General features: G+C 41.2%; 1 protein-coding gene across 2 annotated transcripts in view; it reads left to right on the plus strand.

Annotated features, from left to right (window-relative positions):
* Positions 1–12444, plus strand: part of igf2bp1 (insulin-like growth factor 2 mRNA binding protein 1) — a 48952-nt gene extending 36508 nt beyond the window's left edge. The window contains exons 5-15 of one of the 2 annotated variants that reach the window (XM_085403064.1): positions 2094–2157; positions 2472–2765; positions 3089–3223; positions 3339–3461; positions 3626–3761; positions 4002–4118; positions 4229–4345; positions 4541–4615; positions 4725–4856; positions 4971–5084; positions 5849–12444. In XM_085403064.1, coding sequence (XP_085259190.1) covers positions 2094–2157; positions 2472–2765; positions 3089–3223; positions 3339–3461; positions 3626–3761; positions 4002–4118; positions 4229–4345; positions 4541–4615; positions 4725–4856; positions 4971–5084; positions 5849–6004 — 1463 coding nt within the window. In that variant the 3' untranslated portion in view covers positions 6005–12444. Of the gene's footprint in view, positions 1–2093; positions 2158–2471; positions 2766–3088; positions 3224–3338; positions 3462–3625; positions 3762–3995; positions 4119–4228; positions 4346–4540; positions 4616–4724; positions 4857–4970; positions 5085–5848 lie in introns of both variants that reach the window. The other variant, XM_085403063.1, reaches the window with a different exon arrangement.
* Positions 12445–14611: the final 2167 nt, after the last annotated feature.

Below are 14611 nucleotides of genomic sequence, written 5' to 3' on the forward strand. Positions count from 1 at the left end.
AAAGTGAACCACCAAAAACCTTTTGGCAAAGAGGTTTCTGCAGCGTATTTGCAGGTTTGATTTGGCACAGTTCTTTGACCTGGTGTTAAATCAGAGTTTAGACTTTACAGTCGCTCCTAATCTCAACCAATGATGTAAGGTGACTGTGTTCAACACTGCACCGTGGATTCACAAGATACTTTCGCTTGGCCCTCATCTTAAACCCACTGGTTCAGTTCCATTTATTTTATATTTTCACCATAAATTATTCAAATGAATAATTACTATTATCTTTTAAAGATTTTTACTAGAGCTCAGGGCGTTCCTATCAATGATCCAATGCTCAAAAGATATTTGATTAATTCAGATTGTCACGTTTTACATGATAGCGTTCAGTGTTGTGGCGTGAAAACCAGTGATTTGATCAAAGTGGTAGGTTATTGTTAATGATCTCTTGATTATTGTAATTAATCAAGTCTTTGCTTCAATTGTTTAAAAAGTGGGCAAAGAGAAAAGCTTCTTTTTTTAATGATGATGATGTAGAAATCCAGTTAACACTTTCCACACAGATTAAACCCCTGCATCATCACTTTTTGAATTCTCAAGCACACTACCAATATATATATTATTATTATTATTATATCAGTTCTTGAACATTAGTGAGAACAAGTAGATCTAGCAGGAATGTCACTGTTGAGGTACTCCATGGGACAGAAGTAGAAAATGCTGGCAGTATCATATAACCGACTGGCTAACTGTGGATATTAATCACTGATTCAATTTGAGCCTGGACCAGACAGCATGCTATTGATCCATAAACCTTAGAGTATGTGGTGCATGGAAAAAGCACAGCAACTCTTTCTGCATTAGCTGCTGGTAACATATATTCTGATCTTCACCTACAGTACCTTATAGTTACAGCCATATTATGAAAACATTAACCTATGTGTTAGTGATGCACAGTTACACCTGTACTCACTGCAGACACTTTTTTTGGATGCTTGTTATTTCCACGATTTAAGATGAGATACTCGAGTTATTCCAAAAGTTCAGAAATGACTGCGGGTGCCAATATTCATGCTTTAGAGAGCATATCTAGGATTGAGTCATTCAGTTAGAGTACACAAAAAGGCTTCTGTCTTCTAAACCATTTTGGTGTTTAGTTGTTTTTAAAGAGAACCGTAACTCTCTGTGATGTGCTTTTTAAATGTAGTAGCAAAACACAAAGAACCTTCCTGTAGCTGTCAGATGAGCAGAGATGGTGCATGACCGTGATGATTAAGGGGGTGGTTTTCTTTCTATGTGTTACATGAGCTAGTACATGAAGTGGATACTTTGTTCTATTCGGTTCAGTTTTATTTAATTATACAGCACCAAATCACCACAACAGTTGTCTCAAGGTGCCCTATATTGTAAGGTAGACCCTACAATAATGCATAATGAGAAAAACCCAACAATCAGATGGCCCCCTTTGAGTAAGCGCTTTGGCGACAGTAGGAAGGAAAAACTTCCTTTTAACAGGAAGAAACCTCCGGCAGAACCAGGCTCAGGGAGGGGCGGCCAGAGAGAGCCAGAGATTAATAACAAGTGTGATTCAGTGCAGAGAGGTCTATTAACATATAGTGTTAATACTAAACCTGTTGCAGCATAACTAAGGGAGGATTCAGGGTCACCTGATCCAACTATATGCTTTAGCAAAAAGGAACGTTTGAAGCAACCCGCGATATAGTGAAGGACCACTGTAAATGACTGATTCATGTGTGTTTTCACCCCTTTATGTAATGTTTTTTGTGCAATCACACTGTAAGTGGCCAAACTTACCTGTTTAAATGCAGTTAGGCTAGTGCAAAAAGTATAGTTCTGCCAATGATAAATATCCATGTTGACCTAGGAGCTTGTAATCACCCATGTCCACCAGTGATAAAGGAATAAATATGTCATTGAATACACATGAAAAAGTAGTTTTTGATGACAAAAGCACACGTGCACTCTAGAACGCTCTGAGAGACGTGCACTAATGTGTCACACACATCAGTCAGTCAGCGAGGATGCTGTTTAACCTGGTAATGAAACAAGTTACAATGTATTCAGACTTCCTCTTTTCTTTCTTTCAGTCAACACAGATAGTGAGACCGCAGTGGTTAATGTTACCTATGCAACCCGCGAACAAGCCAGGCAGTAAGTTGCTCATCTTAATATTTTTCCATCTCTTGTTCTTTCCACAGTCTTTTGAATTTTGGTCCATTTTGTGTATAACAAACCGCTAAGGTGTGTGTGAAAAGTTGAATCATGACTTTGTGTAGCATTTGTTGCAAAATCTACCTGCAAAGAGTCTGTTGTTATGCTCTAATTAATTATGTATTGTGTATATATATATACATATATATATATATATATATGTGTGTATATGTTTGTCGCGGTGACCTCTTAAAACTGTGCCGTGTCGATAATCAAAGTAAATATGACTTACTGCTGCTGTGCTGGGTCCTCAGAGCCATCCAGAAGCTGAATGGATACCAGTTTGAAAACAATGCCCTGCGTGTCTCCTACATCCCCGATGAAACCTCTGAACTGGAGGGAGGCCAGCGGGGGCCTGATAACGGCCGGCGACCTGGCTACGGGCCCCGGGGCGGACCCCGCGGTGGGTCCCCAAATTCTGGGATGCCCTCCAAACCTCCACATGCCGACATCCCTCTGAGACTGCTGGTGCCCACACAGTACGTTGGCGCAATCATCGGCAAGGAAGGAGCCACCATTCGTAACATCACCAAGCAGACACAGAGCAAGTGGGTAACAGCGTGATGGGTTTATTTCACACTTAATGTATGATCTGTAAGATAGTTTGATGGATGGATGAGAGCATTCTGATATGAAACCTTTTCCTAAACACTCCAGATTAAATGTATGATTTTAAATGCTCAAATTTAAAAGTTTGATATCTATTGCTCTTAGAAAGAAAAATCTGCTTTCATAACTGTATCGAGACACTCTGGTTCTTGTTAAAAAAATGCTTTTTTTTTAACATTTTAAAACTCTGCTTTTGAGCTTTTTCCCTGTGTCAGAATTGACATACACAATTCCATGTGTGCATTTCTTTCTGTTGCTGCAGGATTGACGTCCACCGCAAGGAGAATGCGGGTGCTGCTGAGAAGCCCATCAGCATTCACTCTACCCCTGAGGGCTGCTCAGCTGCCTGTCGCATGATCCTGGACATCATGCACCAGGAGGCCAAAGACACTAAGACGTAAGTTATCATAGTGATCCAGCACGGTAACAACCTAATGCAGTAAAACTGATCCTGGAGCTGATGAGTTCTCTATAGCAGCAAGCATGAAAATAACAGTGGGTTCCACTTGCAGTGCTGATGAGGTCCCTCTGAAGATCATGGCTCACAACAACTTTGTTGGGCGGCTGATTGGGAAAGAGGGACGCAACCTGAAGAAAATTGAGCAGGACACGGATACCAAGATCACCATTTCCCCGTAAGACACACACCAACTTGTGGTTGTGTATTAGCTGAGGTGAATGATTTATTGATTTAAAGCACAGAAAGACGCCTCACTGCAGCTCACCCATGAGCGGATAAAATTTCTAGTTGAGCCACATCAGTGAGTAACACCTCGCCGTGTGCCGTCTCTGTGTGCAGTCTCCAGGACCTGACGCTGTATAATCCAGAGAGAACCATCACAGTTAAAGGCTCCATCGAAGCCTGCTGTCAGGCTGAGGTGGAGATCATGAAGAAGGTCAGGGAGGCTTACGAGAACGACATCGCAGCGATGAATGTGAGTGCACGCTCACAGAAAACTGGAGGGGAGCCCAGCGACGGACTTTGAACTCTGTGAACTTATGATAGCAATATGATGGCGAGGCTGTTTGAATCGTATTCAAATAATGTCAGTAGTACAGCACAAGTACGAGAGATGTGCTTTTTTTCTTTGTGTTGGTTCAACACTAGAACCAGCCCACCTATTGTAACTGTCATTGCGGTTTCTTACCTACGCTGTCCTTCTCTGCAGCAACAGACACATCTGATCCCTGGCCTTAACCTGGGTGCTCTGGGCCTTTTCCCTTCTTCCTCCAATATGCCCCCACCACCACCTGGAAATGCAGTTGGTGGCACCCCCTACGGCTGCTTTGGGGTAAGATTACCTGAGAGATCAGCTGATTATAGTTTTCTTTCTTTTTTCTTTTTAAAAGACTGTTGCTATTTATTTAATGGGATTTTCTTGGCTTTGTTTTTTTTTTTCAGGCTCCAGAACAGGAGACGGTCCATGTTTACATCCCAGCACAGGCGGTGGGAGCAATCATTGGAAAGAAAGGACAGCACATCAAACAGCTGAGCCGCTTTGCTGGAGCCTCCATTAAGGTGTGTTGATAAACAGATGCATCTTGTAAACACTTTTCAGGGGAAAAATACTTTGTTTGCATCTGCAGAAAGGTATTTTGAAAATACTAATATTTCCTTTTCCAAATACTGCTAGATGGTGAGGACTACAGAGCATTTACACTTCTCAAACCAAACACTGAGATTTGAATAATGTATTTCTTGTATCTCCTTCAGATCGCACCAGCTGAATCTCCAGACTCCAAAATGAGGATGGTGATTGTGACAGGACCCCCTGAGGCTCAGTTTAAGGTAATCACTGATAGTCATTTACCTCTTTTGTTTGACATAATATCCCTGGTTGGTGGAACAACTGGTTGTTGAAAAGTGTTAACCTTCTTTTGTTTGCCCTCTCCTCCAGGCTCAGGGCAGAATCTATGGCAAACTGAAGGAAGAGAACTTCTTTGGGCCAAAGGAAGAAGTCAAACTTGAGACTCACATCAAGATGGCAGCTGCTGCTGCAGGAAGAGTGATTGGAAAGGGAGGCAAGACGGTAAGCCACAAAACCGTATACGTTGGTGTACTTCCAGTAGTAACATATTCTGCACATCAGGGTGCTTTAAGTAAGGACTGTTGCTGCCGCACTAACCAAGTCTCGTGTCTCCAGGTGAACGAGCTGCAAAACCTGACAGCAGCTGAGGTGGTGGTTCCCAGAGAACAGACACCTGATGAAAACGACCAGGTCATCGTCAAGATCAATGGGCATTTCTATGCTAGCCAGGTACACCTTTACTGTTTTGTAATGTGCTCATATATCATGTTCTCAACAAACTGTTCTATGGTTATGAACTATGAAGTATCACTACTGCTACAATGACCTTTGTAATGTGTCATTTTAATTGTTTTGACACATAATTAGGTCTCAGTTTTTGTTTGCAGGTATTTTTCTTTGACTCTCATAATCCAAAAAGTGTGAGTGTGAGACAAATTCAGTGACCACTTCTAATTAGCAATGATGGAAAAAAAAGAAAAAACCTCTCTGATTGGTTGAAATTTGAACTCACATCTAGGTGGTGCTAATGGTTACTCAGTGCCCTGTTGCGTATTTAACACCTCATACATTATAACACATTCATGGCTTAGTCATATTTATTTTATTCAGCACTGTATGCTCGTTATGCTAAGCTATGTTAGCTTAGCTACCAAAAAGATGTTAGCATTTATAAGTAGCCAATGGCATGTGATTGTCTTCCTGCATTTATGAGGTTAAGTATCTGTGCTAACATTGATTCATTTTAATGGTGCATATGTTCATGCTGCTGATACTCAGAAAGTTCATCTTCTTGTCATCCTTGATTGTCTAAAATATCATTTTTGTGTACTTGAACTTTTTCTTGATGCCTTCTAAAAACCTAAAATTGACCAAACTCTGAAGTCGCAGTTTTGTCTGCTATATCTAATGTGTTGCTAACTTTGTCTCCCTGCAGCAGGGGAAAAAGGCGTAACTTATGCAGCTCATCTTCTCAACTCTGCTCTGTCTCCTAGCTGGCCCAGAGAAAGATCAGAGACATTCTGACCCAGGTCAAACAGACACAGAAAAGCGGAGTTGGCATGGGCCCTGGCCCTCACTCGCCGGGCTTCACAGAGATGGGCAGACCTACGCAGGGACTGACTCAGGACCACCAGCCACGCAGGAAGTGAGGGGTCCCCGCACCCTTCTCACATGCCGCGGGCCCCCTGCCTGACGGAAGGACAGACAGACAAATGCACGAACGGATAGACGGACGGATACATGAGAGCGACACACGGACCCAGCGAGAGACAGGGAGAGATATAAAGAGGGAGAGAGTACGCCCAATAATCACAGAGAAAGACAAAGAACAAAGACGAGTGAAATCAAAAAGATGAAACAAATAATAAAAACAGGATTAAGAAAAAAGAAACAGAACAGAGATCAGATTCCAGGCCAGAAGAGAAACTGAGTGAGGATGGTGGGATGAGGGTAAGGAGGAACATGGAGAGAGAGGGTATAGTTTCCTCCTAGTGTGCCTCGGTATGGCTGCAGCCAGCTCCTCATCTGCTCTAACTTTATGGGATCCCACCCAGATAAGTCGAAACAACATGGCCGACTTTATTCTCCATGTATGGATGAAGCAACGCTATGGTGGGTTCCGATTTATAGCAGATCTGCGTTTCCCAGGCACACTAGCAGGTGCCTTCTTGTCCTATCGCCTCCAAGAGACCTCTCCAACCATCTGCAGTCAGTCCTATATTTTAAAGGTGGTTTTTTTTTAACATAGAGATATATGTATAGAAATGTTTTATTCAGAGCTATTATTAATAGAATGCAGTGAGGTGGAGCTGGGAGAAGGAACAGGGGAACTGCTGTAGTGGCACAGGAGGATAGGTGCGGGGTCTGGCACTGCCTCGCCCGCCCCTAACCTACTGGCCAAATGAGAGCGTAGAAGAGGGGCCGCAGATGTTAACACTGCTCTTTTAAAACCTTTCAGGATAGTAGAGAGATTAAAAGGAAAAAAGAGAAAATATGAGGTTGTAAATATATAATCTTCATGTAAATGTAAAAAAAAAAAAAAAAAAAAAAAAAAGCTGCGCCTGGCCGCCTTGCCTTTCCTCTTTAAAAAAAAACGAGGACGTCTTCTCTATTTTTCTTAGTCCCTTGCCTGTACTGTGTAGCATCATTTAGCCTACAATAAGGCTCGGGGCTGGGGAGGCACTGAAGATGCCCTTCCAATATTTAGCTATGTGGCGGAAGGCGCGGCAAGAGACAGTAACGGGAGTGGAGGTCGCAGCTGGTCCTGCAGTTCTATTGCAGCGGCTTAGCTCACGTGTTAGATTAAAAAAACAAAAAAACAACTGCCAGCAGCTGTGCTCGCTGGCGAGCGACCTGCACCCCAAACGGCATATTTTATATATATTATATATATATGATATGTGAGTTAGCCCGGCCCCTGGTGTGAATGTATTGACGGCTTTGCTTAACAAGTATGAGTAAGTGTGTCAGCGACAGACATTATGCTCATTACGTTTGTGCAGAAAGTCAAGGTCAGTCTCGGACGGAGAGTCGGGTGCTTCAGCCATCCCTGCGTTTTTTCTCTTAAATAAAAATGCCTTTAATGTCTGCAGTGATGAAGGCAGTCCGAGGCTGATCTTGGTCGAGCACGAAAAGCAAAGTCTTCCAAAGCTCCTTGCCTTGAGCTCAGCAATGGTAATGTCGTTATGAAGGGAGCAGCTTCCTCGTTCTCTCTCCCTGTCTGCTGAAGGCCTGTGGGCGGAGCCTCCAGACCCTGCCTGCGTATGATAATGAGGGGCGGGGTCGATGCTTGGACGCTCTCGCCAAGATTAGAACAGATTAGAAAAGAAAAAGAAAAAACCTACCTCAGGGTAAAGTTACCTCAGTATTCCTTTTTTTTGCTTGCTGGTCTTCTATATAATAGGAAAAAAATTGCTGAGAGTCCTGAATATTTTTTTATTTTTTTAAGAAAAATTATTTTTTTTTTCTTTTTAGGTATTGAGTTATGGCTTTGGTAGTTTTTTTTTTCTTCCTTTTTTGTGTTTTCTGGTGTGATGGTTGAATGAGTTCAGGATGACAAAGATGCTGTTTTCTTTTTTCCTAAGTGGAGAGAGATCGGTCTGCTGGTGTAGAGAAGAAACGGGTCCCATTTTTCCATCTTTTGGGGGGAAACATGCTCGGTCTTCCTGACGTGTGAGTGGAGCCTCTGTAGTCTGAAACAGAGAAATGGCCAAAAGGGAGTTATGTTTAACTCGAGAGAGGATCCTCAAGTGCACATGGTGACCAAGCTCGCCACCGGGGTAATCGGATAACCTTTGTGTCATACCCCGTTCCTGTGGCTTCTGGCCTGCCGTGTGCCCTGAAATACCCTCCTCTCCTCGTCTTATTTTGACGACATTGCCACGAAGCGCCAAACATTATGAGACTGCTTTACAGACCTGCAATATTGGCATATGAAAATGCGACCTTTCTCACCTGGAGGTTGGGACTTTAAATATTAGCGGTCCACCTACAGAGTAGCTGTACTGTGTCAGGTGTTTTACTTACACACAGGAACTAGCTCTGACTTCTCTGAATGTGAATATTTATTACCTGTGCACTGACCGTGCCACCTCAGATGCTCCCTGTTGGCTACACGTGTGCTTGTTGTGTGTATGTGTGAATGCAGGCGCGTCTGTGTTCGCTGGTTTTAAATGTTCCTTTTTTTAAAGTCAGGGGATGTGTTTGGGTGATGTGGTTGAGGAAAAAATAAGCAGATAAAAGTAGGATGAGAACCCAGTGGAGAAAATCCACAAATCTTTTAGAGGAAAAAGATGGGAGCTACAGCAACGCAGCTGGGATAATATTCTAACCTGTACATAACATGTTCGAAATGTGATCTCTAACCTTTTGTACTTTTGGAGAAAAAAACCTTAAAAATCAAAGTGGGAAAGAACCATCAGACAGAAAGGTTGCGCTTAGCCAAGTTGCGGAAGGACACTGCCAAATAACTGTCTTTTTAATGTCTTACCTGTGCTTGGTACAAGCTTAATCGGCTACCCCACCAGCTCATCAACAAACAGGGAAAAATCTATTCCACCTCGTCTGCGCTTGTATTTTTGCCCAGAGGCGCTAACGTCACAGCTCGACTCTGTTAAGTTTCCACCTCTTTCTAAACCACAGCGCTCCGTTCACAGCCACCAACATGCTATTCAGGATTCATCCCTCAGCCTGCGGGCTTTTGGAGTGGTTCGAACGACATTTTTTTATTTTTCATTCTTATTTAGTACAGCAAGCTTTGTTTGGAAGTGACATCTGGGGACGTACTGTTGCACTAATCGATTAAATATTTCAGCAAACAACTGAGAACATCTGATGCAAATCTAAAAAAACAAAAACAGTGGATGGTGAGGAGTCAGAGTTTTCTCCCTTCTTGCTCTTTCACACCACGTTTTCATGCTTTGTCGTTGCTCTTCTGTCCTCTGGTAGAAGAGTGATTTTGGAGTGGGCGGGAATGTAAGGGTCCCTTGCCCTCTCTTGCGCTGGTCTCCATTGTGTTCGTTTTGCTCGCTTCTGTTCAAAAACGTTTTTCTTTATTTTTCCCAGAATCCACACTCTGAGTCTTTATTGGAAAATAGTTGAATTTCACCCCATCTTATTGTTTAGCTTTTTTTTAATGCAGAAATCTACAGCTACTTAATGAGACGAAGTACTAACATGTAGCTCAGTATGTCACAGTGACTGTGCCAAACAAACAGGAAGGGGCGGAGTCCAAAATGCAGTATAGAGCCACGTTAAGCAAATGAGCTCACTGAGAAGGACTTGAAGTATTTTAGAACTCAGGTGAAGTTTCACCTGAACCCTTCTTGTCTCGTTACGATAGAGAGACGACAGTACAGTTTAAACTGAGGCGCGCCCGTGCCGCTCGCCACGCCCCCGTGCCGCTCGCCACGCCCGCTCTGTAAGTAAGAATGTAGAAAGAATGGCTCACACAAATTGCAGCCGGAGACAGAGACAAAAATCATTTATTTCTTCATTTTCATCTGGTTTTCCTCTCTGTTCTGTTTTTTTTATTGCAATTTGAGTGATTGAGCCAATAAGTTGTATCAGCTAGTGGACAGAGTTTGGTAGTGAGAGGTGCCACGTGGTATAAAAACAGTATCATTGCCAGCACGCTAACATTTGAGTTAAAACCGACACGGTTTCTAACATTGTTTAAAGGACCATACCAGTGTTTCAGACATGTTTACCTGTTGCTTGTGTGCTTGTTATGGCTGACCATTTTCTACAACGTTTCCCCACTGGTTTCATTTCACTTTGATATAGAGCTCCAAGAAGAAAGGCAAACCTACTGACAAACAGTTATTTGGGGCATCCAAAAACATCCTCTCATAAGTCTAATATTCATAACAGTCCCTGTTCTTGTTATGACTTCTGGGAGAAGGTTTAGCTGTTTTGCCCGTCTCTTGAGCAAGTAGATGGTGAAACCTCATGTGGCTTGTATGAATTAGTCACTGATGTCATTTTGTAACCTATAAAAGATTCAGCCCTAATATTGGTTCCAAAGTCACATATTTTCACAACTTACCAGAGCCAGAATTTTGCTTTTGTTGCTACGCGATCACAAAGTTGATGCTGTGGGCCAAAAAAGCAAAACTGTGAGCTGAAAGAAGCTAAAATGCTCCTGGTGATGAGTCTTGGCTGTGTCACACGTAGTTATTTGAGTTACGCCTGTCGTACTTTAAACCCGGCATGCTTTAGAACATGGTCAGCACTGATGAGAAGCACACGCAGTAAACTGGCAAAACAGATCCTGACTGGTATTGCCCCTTTCCGACCGAAAGGAAATTCCGACTTGAGTAAACTTATCTTACCTGATCAAAAAACAGACAAAAGACGCACACACACGCACACACGCGCACATACACATACTGACTCCAGGATGGGCAGAGTTTGCTCTAAAACAGCACAAACTCCTCCATGTTGTGTCCCTAACACTTCCCCACCTCTTACCCCTCTGTCCGTCAGCAGGAATGGGGCTTTGACAATTCAGAAACAGAATCTGACAGAGGGACTCCTTTCCCAAGAAGGAAACACAAACAAACAAACAAACAAACAAACAAACCTCTTGACACATAACTAGGAACGCTACCTCAAAACACAAGCAAACTCAGCTAGAAGATTGTCTCTTGTTGGTTTGTTCAAAGAAAAAAGTAAGAGCGAGCAGTCAGACAACAAAGTGACAGTGTTTTAGTACAACCCCCCCCCCCCAATTCTTGGACTTTATTAATTTATTTTTCAGCTTTTTGCAATTGTGCCTCTTCAGCTTAGAGATGGGACTGTAAAAGTAAATGCAAAAAAAATAATAAAATAAAATAAAAAATACATGAATAAAAAAGAGAAAACACACACACACACACTCACTCTATGGACACATTGTGATGCAGGGTGACATGAGCCAGACGGGATGAAGATTTTCTTCATGCGTAGGGAGGAAGTGAGCCAGTCATAGCAGGGCGTCAACTTGTTGACCTGGGAAAGGTGTTTCAGTTAAACTGCTCAAAGCTACCGATGCTACTCACTAACCCTACTTCACATCACAGCTTAAGACAAACTTCAGTTCTTCTGCTCGTCTCGCTCTGACCACACACTAAAATTACTCGTAACCCTCCCTCGGCTCTGCCCTGCTGCTCACCTCCCAAATCAAGGGGCACAACACCTATAACCATGTAATTATTTTGTTGATCTACCTCTTAGGAAAAGGAAAAAATAGATAAATGGTAAAAAAAACATTTGAAAAAGGACACAAAATAACTAAAAAAAACAAAAAAAGTCATTTGAAAGAAATATAGGTAAATAAATAACTGGGTAGTGGCATCTCCATATACTGTAGTGGATAGTCTATTAAAGGAAAAAAACGTACTTCTTCCAAAGATGATTTTGTTTTCTTTCTGCATTCTGACTTGTATTTGAAATGGAATATTAAGGAAATTGGGAGATGGAAACTCTTGCCACCAATTTTTAATTTTCTTCTGTAACAACCCAGCATAAGAGATTTCTTTATCCAATTTGCATTTTATGTAGTTTGTTTCATTAAGCTTTCTTTAACTTCAAAATATTCTTTTGGTTGACTTTACATTTTTCTCTCTTCTTTATGACAGCAGATTGAATCTCTTGTGTTTGGGTGCATTTAGCATTTTCTTTCTCTCTGTGAAAAGCCTACATGAGTTAGTGCCCTGCAAGGACCTTCTATGCCGACTGATGATTTATTTTCAATTCCAATGAAAAGCAAAAGGACCTGTTGTTTTAGCTGATAATGTAGGTGTAGCTGGAAGGAGGGAGGTCCTCTGTACTGAGCTGGATCTAGAATAATCACATTTTGACCTAACCTCAAATTAATAAAAAAAACCCATCTCACTGTTGACTGCGCAGCCTGAGGCGACTCCTTGCTCATCAGGAGTGTCAGGTCTTCCCTCCTTCCAGCAGATGGCACCGTTGGTCTTTACAGTATATGGACTTTCACCTTCTGCCTGCCTGATTCCTTTAGTCGTCATCAACACTTGTTTTAAACTCCTTGTAAACAAAACAGAGCATAGATATGAATGTGTTATTAAAAGACGAGAGAACTGACCTTCTTGGCTTTTTGTCTTTTTGTGTGGCCTTCACAAAATCTGACACATTATACAAAGACAATGAATGATTTGTCTAATGTGGTGAGATTTTGAGGATTTTTACAGCTGTTCATACCTGCGCAAAAGCCTTGAGCCATTTAAAAAATATAATTTATATTTCATTGTGATTTCTTTTTTTTTTTTTCTTAAGTGGTCTTCAGCTGTAGTTCTCAAGGCATTCTCAAAATTGTTTGCTTTTTCATTGGACATTGAGGTTTGTTTGCTAGTCCACTTAACACCAACCTATGAACTATTCAAGTATAAAAAAGACACCTAACCCAAATTTTCTCTGCATAAGAAATGGGCAAAGAACCAATTTTAAGTTGCATCTTTAGGTACTTCTAAAATAAAGTGACTTCCAAGTGACTTCTTCAGTCTCAGCTGACTGCAGGTTTCCCCAGTAAACGGTGTCTTTGAGAACCTTTGACCTCACAGCCTGTTGTTCATTCAGTTGACTAGTTTTAGTCATTCTGCAAGTGTACTGTTTATAAGGTTGTAAATAACTTTATAAATAACTTTTATTACATTTAGTTATTTGTTTACAATATTTACATGTTTATTATATACGTATTTTACTGCTATTACTACTATTTTGGGAAAAAAAATCAAAGTTGAAATTTTCAAATGTCTTTACAATGTTGGGTAATTACCACAAAATAATGCTAGAATGGCTGAAATAATGTGATTTATTATTATTTATGATCCTTCATAAATTGAGTCTGGAGGTGTAGACTTGTGTACTACATATGTACATGGTTTCTAGCCATGTACATAAAACACAATTAGTCATAGCAGCAGTGTCCGTCTCTGCTGTATTGATGCAGAGGGCACGAGTTTGTGGAAGCAGCTATGTATTTTTGGATTAGGATTGATATTAAGTTTGTGATAATGATTCAGTTTGGTATGTAATTACGTTCAACAACAATGTATTTTTGACTAAATTATTATTTTTACGTCCTTTAATGAAATAACCCTAAAAAATGACAGTACCTTTTAAGGAAGGGAAATGGGCACAAAAGGCTGAGGTATGCCTTATTACACATAATCTGGAATGAAAATCAGTGGGAACATCAGAGCGATGAATCCAACTTTTAATTTTTTGTTTAAAATTCTCTTTAACACACAGAGGTAAGGAGAGGGGAACAGCAGTGTCTACAAATGTAAAACAGATGTCTATAGATGCTCATGAGTGGGGATCGTGTCATAATTGATGGAATTATGAGCACAAATATTGATCCACTTGAAAACATCTGATTGCCTTTAAATTTCGGCATGATAATGAACCCAAACTTACTGTCAATGCAATGAAGGCATAGCTGTGATGAAAAAGACACAGTGGAACGCTATCAGTGACACACTGACCTCCCCAGAGTTCGGATCTCACCATCACTGAAGCAGTGTGGGATTGTCTTGGCAGTGAACAAAACAAAAAACAGACAGCAATCAAAGAAGAACTTCAGAACGTCTTACAAGAACCCTGGAGAACTACTAAAAGCAAGACCAAAGATCGTCTACGAGAGTTCAGGCTGTGCTGAAGAATAAAGACGGTCATGCTGCCTTTTCAAGCTGCATGCATGTTTGCTCATGTTTCAATAATCTGCTGCAAGCCTCACCAAATGATAAAGGAATGAGGTGCAACAACTTTGTTTAATTTTAATATTTTCTACATTTAAATATCTGTAAAGACTTACTGTTATACCTGACCTCCTGTGTACATATTAAAGGTGTTTAAACTAAAAATGTCAAATTTACTCTTCTAGACATGAAGGTTATGCATAAGGTCAATAAGGAAGCTCTGTATTCACTCATCTCTCTGCTCTCCCAGCTGTCCGACTGCTAGTCGAAACCTTTACATCACTTCCTACGTGTAAGACTCGATGCTTTATTGCTGTAGTCCAGTCGTCTTTCGTCCTACCTTCTTCAAGTCAATCTGAATACTTTAAATTGCACGTCTCATTCTCTTGCCTTCAGTCTCTCTCATGTGTCCTTCAGCAGTGAAGGACCTTCCTTACACTTCTTTTTCTTCTTCTTCTTCTTGTGATTTTAAAATGCTGCCAAATTATAACACTGGATTCATTATACTGCTGCAAAACCAAACATGCAAATGGTCCGTTTATTATGCCTTTA

The sequence above is a fragment of the Rhamphochromis longiceps genome, linkage group LG4, assembly GCF_057381845.1.
Source record: "Rhamphochromis longiceps isolate RC_006_pf linkage group LG4, R_longiceps_female_GT1.1, whole genome shotgun sequence".
Lineage (NCBI taxonomy): Eukaryota > Metazoa > Chordata > Actinopteri > Cichliformes > Cichlidae > Rhamphochromis > Rhamphochromis longiceps.